Source organism: Anolis carolinensis, chromosome 6 (genome assembly GCF_035594765.1).
Source record: "Anolis carolinensis isolate JA03-04 chromosome 6, rAnoCar3.1.pri, whole genome shotgun sequence".
Classification (NCBI taxonomy): domain Eukaryota; kingdom Metazoa; phylum Chordata; class Lepidosauria; order Squamata; family Dactyloidae; genus Anolis; species Anolis carolinensis.
Genome location: NC_085846.1, coordinates 95,455,743 through 95,460,746, shown reverse-complemented (window position 1 = coordinate 95,460,746; position 5,004 = coordinate 95,455,743). Strand labels below are relative to the sequence as shown.

Sequence of the window (5,004 nt, the reverse complement as noted above, 5' to 3'; positions counted from 1 at the left end):
GTGAGGAAAAACCTGGAAAGAGAAGGCAACGAGGTGACATGACAGCCTTGTTTGAAGTGTTTGGAAACGTGTCCCGTTGAGGAAGGGGGCGAACGGGCGAATTTGTTTGCCTGATACTTCAGAGACTAGTCCAGGCATGGGCAAACTTCGGCCCTCCAGGTGTTTTGGACTTCAACTTCCACAATTCCTAACAGCCGGTAGGCTGTTAGGAATTGTGGAAGTTGAAGTCCAAAACACCTGGAGGGCCGAAGTTTGCCCATGCCTGGACTACAGGCAGTCCCCCACCTCACGAGCTTTGGATAGTATAGGAAAGGATCAGGATCCCTGTAGTGTTTGTTTTGCTGTCAGAAGGCCCTTCCAGACAGGCCCCATATCCAATGATTTGGTCTCACGTTTTGTTTACCCTAGATTATCCGGGAGTGCAGACTCAGTGCCCTTCTACACAGCTCTGTATCCCAGAATATCAAGGTAGAAAAACCCACACTATCTGCTTTGAACTGGGTTATTCGAGTCCACACTCGGGGCCCTTCCACACAGCCCTACATCCCAGAATATCAAGGAAGAAAATGCCACATTATCTGAGTGTGGATAAAAGCAGATATTGTGGGATTTTCAGCCTTGATGTTCAGGGATACAGGGCTGTGTGGAAGGGCCCTCGTGTAATCCAGTTTAAAGTAGAAAACCTGGAATATAGGGCCTATCTGGAAGGGCCCTGTGCCCCTGATCAGAAGATTTCACCCATTTTCTCTCCCTGGGATGATTGGATTTGCGAAAATGTGTCTCGTGGAAACAAGGAGCTCTTCCACACAGTCATATAACCCAGAATATCAAGGCAGACAATCCACAATCATTGCTTTGAACTGGATTATCTGAATTCACACTGGCATATAATCCAGTTCAATATGGAGTTTATATAGCAGTGTGGAAGGGGCCAAGGACTGGTGATAAAGGTTCAGTGGAGATCCTTTCCCCATGATAACTCTTCCAGGTGTGTATTTCCCTTCTAGGGGTAGATTTCTCTCACTTCATGTTGTCTAACCCCATTCTTAACTATGAGTAGTTTGTAAGTCGGATGTTTGTAACTTGGAGACTGCCTCTACAGGAAAAGAGATTCCAAACACTAAGGAAGACATTCCTGTAGCTGCTTTGGATTGTGTCCGAATCTCCTTCACTAAAGTGTTTTAAAATAGAGAGATCAGATTAACCTTAAAGGGACCGGATTTTGGCTGTTTGATCATAAAAGCGAAGCAGGGCTAGCCCTGATTTCTACTTTGATGGGAGACCACCAACAGGTACTTCATGCTATGTTTCAGAGGAAGGAACTGGCAAAATCACCTCCTGAATATTCCTCCCCAAAGAAAACCCTATTAAATTAATGGGAGTAGCCATAAATCCACAGGTGATTTGAAGTCACAAGCACAGACTGGATGGCCATTTGTTGGGAGTGCTTTGATTGTGTCTTCCTGCATGGCAGGCAATTGGACTGCCTAGCTTTGAAGGTCTATTCCAAATGCGATTCTGTGCCCTAAAAATCTGAGTCCTCAGTCTGTTCTCTCATTCAATTTCATAGTTATTATGCCCTATTTTCTGCCTTTTTTTTTGAAAGTTTGTCCTTCTGCCTTACTTGCCCCCTGTTGTCCGCCCCCCCCCCCCCATTTGTTTCCCATGGCTTCTAAACAATAGCAACAATAGCAAGAGTATCCAGGCCCTCAGGGGTAGCCAAGTGGAATATATTTAGCAAAAACCCCACACAACTATCCCAAAAGACCCACACACGAAATAATACAAAGCTAAAAGAAGAAAAAAAACTGGCTTTTGTTTGGGCACGTTTCAGTTTGTGTGTGTATGTGCCTTCGAGTAACACCATATTGTAGGTTTTTTCTTAGGCAGGGAATACTTAAGTGCTTTTGCCAGTTCCTTCCTCTGAAATATAGCCTACAGTACCTGATAGTCTCCCATCTCAGTACTATCAATGGCTGATACCTCTTAGCTTCCAAGATCAAGCTAGAAGGTATGTGCAAACTTTGGCCCTTCAGGTAGCTGTTAGGAATTGTGGAAGTCAAAATCTAAAACACCTGGAGGGCCAAAGTTCGCCCATTCCTGAGCTATAGGCACACTTAAAGCAGATGAGCACATACTTTTGTGGTGTTTATGTTTTATTCTTGTCGTTTCTGATGTATGGGGACCTGACCTTATCATGGGGTTCTCTGGGGCTGAGATTGTGTGACTTGTCCAAGATCATCCAGTGGGTTTACATGGCTGAGTGGGGAATTGATCCCTGGTCTCAAACCACTAAACAACACTGATTCTGGGTGTTTAAGTACAAAAATATTATCATCTAGTGACTGTATAATCTCTAGAGCCTGTTTTATTGGAGGCGTTGTGCCATAGTATGCAGGTTAGTCAATCCAGAGCTCATGTTGCTGCCATGGATTAATATTGCAAATCCATTTACACCTGGAATGCTGATCCAATGTATTTAAACTCATCGTTTTTTTAAACTAGGTATTTAGTTCTCTTTGTTTTTACTGTTTTGTGCTGCACTTAGTGTGTGTCAGTTGCCGTTCAGATAAAAAAATATTTGCAAAGAGTAAGATTTGCTGACAAAGTGAAATCCATGTTTACTAAACGCCCTGAACCACCCTGAATAAGTACACTATGAACCAGAAGGTTGTTCTGTGTGTCAAGTTTAATTTTGATTTAATGTGCCAAGAAGCCTGAAATATTATAAAGTGATGACTGCATGTGAAGTCTCACACAAACCATATGTACTGCAGACCTACTCATTCAGTTTTAACTATGAATTTTAAACTCATGTCTTGTGTTTTTTTTGTATTTTAGTCTTTGTTTTGTGTATTTTAATATATGTATTTCATTAGAATACATCTTAATATATGTCTTTTACCTAATGTTTTGTAATTACAGTATGTGTTTTTAACTGTGTTGTTGGGTAAGAAATAAAAATTATTACTATTAGTAGTATTTGTTATTATTAGTAGTAGTTTTGCAAAAGGTATATTTATTTATTATATATGATATATTTGTTTATGTGTTTATTTTTATATACAGTATATTTTATGTGTCTACATACAATACATTTGTTTATGTGTTTATATACAGTATATTTGTTTTTTTTAATACTACATGTAAATACTTTTATTATATTTATGTATACCCTACTTTATCCCTCCCAAAAGTGACTCAAAGCAATTCAAAATATACAAACATTAACACAGATTAAAATATAAACAATATTAAAAATTCACAGTTAAAAACCATTCAAACATATTCAATGCATATTCAAAGTTAAATAGGGTAGAGAGACCTATTTTCAGACCTTAGCAAGCAAGATCATTTCTACTTCTCTTACTGGCTCCCATATTTAAATGCATAAAATTATATATTTCATAATACAATTTTACTGTTTCTGTAGATCACCATTATGGAAAACCAAGTGACTGACCATTCTGAAGAGCGCACATTTCAATACCAGAGTTCTCTTCCTTCCTTGCCAGTTCCTGCTCTTGATGAATCATTACAGAAATACCTCGATTCAGGTATGTCTGTTTGAGCCCTCTTGCGGAGATAGGGTGGAATACAAATAAAGATTTATTATTATTATTATTGCTCAATAAATGTCAGCTGTAGCTAGAGGCTAACTATTAGAAATAATACTACTGTCTTAGTCAGATATATTAACTATAGACTACTAAGAATTTTGAAATACGAGTGGAGAATTAGTAAGAGAGGCATCTGTATGGTTTGTAATGATATTTAAATAAAATAAAATAATTATTTGTTTATAGAATTAGTGTGAGTTGAATCTCAATAGAAGTAGACTATCTCTAAATACAAAAAAATCTCTATTTCAAAACTCTAACATGTTTTTGTAATAGCAATAATAGTAATAATATATTTCTAACATAGTCATAGTATTGAACCAAGTACAGGACAGTCCCAGTCCGATTTACAAACGACTCAGAGACAAGAACAGAGGTGAATCAACAGGGAGTGAGAGAAATCTACCCCTTGGAAGGGAAATTCACTCCTGGAAAAGTTATAATAGAAAAAGGTGTCGCAATTCAAGCTTTATCCCCTATCCTTGTTTCCACAACAAGCCAGCTTTTTCAAAAACCTACAGAACCTATCTTGTTTGTAATACGGGGACTACCTGTATTGTTTATTATTTATGTATTGGCATATATATGCAAAGTGTGTACTAAAGAAACACAAGTGATCATATGTTCAAATATGGTTGCACCTTAAATAAAGTTGTTGCATCTTAAAGACGAAGAAATGTATCGTGTCACAATCATTTGTAGAGTATGTTGTCGAAGGCTTTCATGGCTGGAATCACAGGGTTGTTGTGTGTTTCCCGGGCTGTATGGTCATGTTCCAGAAGTATTCTCTCCTGTCGTTCATCTTTGCACACTGCAGGGACAAATGAATATTTAAACCATGGGTTTATTAGCATCTGACTGTTAGGAAATAGTATTTAATAGATATTGTCACTTGTAGCATTTCATTTTTTTCTGTAAACCAATCTGCCAACTTTGGAACATAAATAAAACTTGAAAAGGATATAAATGTGTCCCCCCCCCCCCCACCCCAACATGTATGTTTGCAGTGAGACCTTTCCTAAAGGAGGAAGAATTTCAACGGACTCAGGACATAGTAAAAAGATTTGAAAATGGAATTGGAAAGGAACTGCATCAAAAATTACTTGAAAGAGCAAAAGTGAAGCGGAATTGGGTATGTTTTGAAGAAAGTCTGAACTTTTTATAAAGATATGCTGAGATCAACCTTTTAAAATGTAATAATAGGCCATAAAATGTTGTGAGGATTATATTTTAGAAATAGTTAACGTTGTACTGAGTGGCTTGGTCCTTATCTATGTTTTTACACCTCCTTTTATGGGAACTATGACATATTATTTGTCATGTGGAAACCCAAATATTTATGTACAAGTCACTGGTTTCCTAGCCTAGTCAATTCATATTATTT

General features: G+C 37.9%; 1 protein-coding gene across 2 annotated transcripts in view; it reads left to right on the top strand.

Annotated features, from left to right (window-relative positions):
* Window positions 1-5,004, top strand: part of crot (carnitine O-octanoyltransferase) — a 31,867-nt gene that overhangs the window by 264 nt on the left and 26,599 nt on the right. For both annotated transcript variants that reach the window (XM_062957406.1, XM_062957405.1), the window contains exons 2-3: window positions 3,434-3,557; window positions 4,628-4,752. In XM_062957406.1, the coding sequence (XP_062813476.1) occupies window positions 3,443-3,557; window positions 4,628-4,752 (240 nt within the window). In that variant the 5' untranslated portion in view covers window positions 3,434-3,442. The remainder of the gene's footprint in view (window positions 1-3,433; window positions 3,558-4,627; window positions 4,753-5,004) is intronic.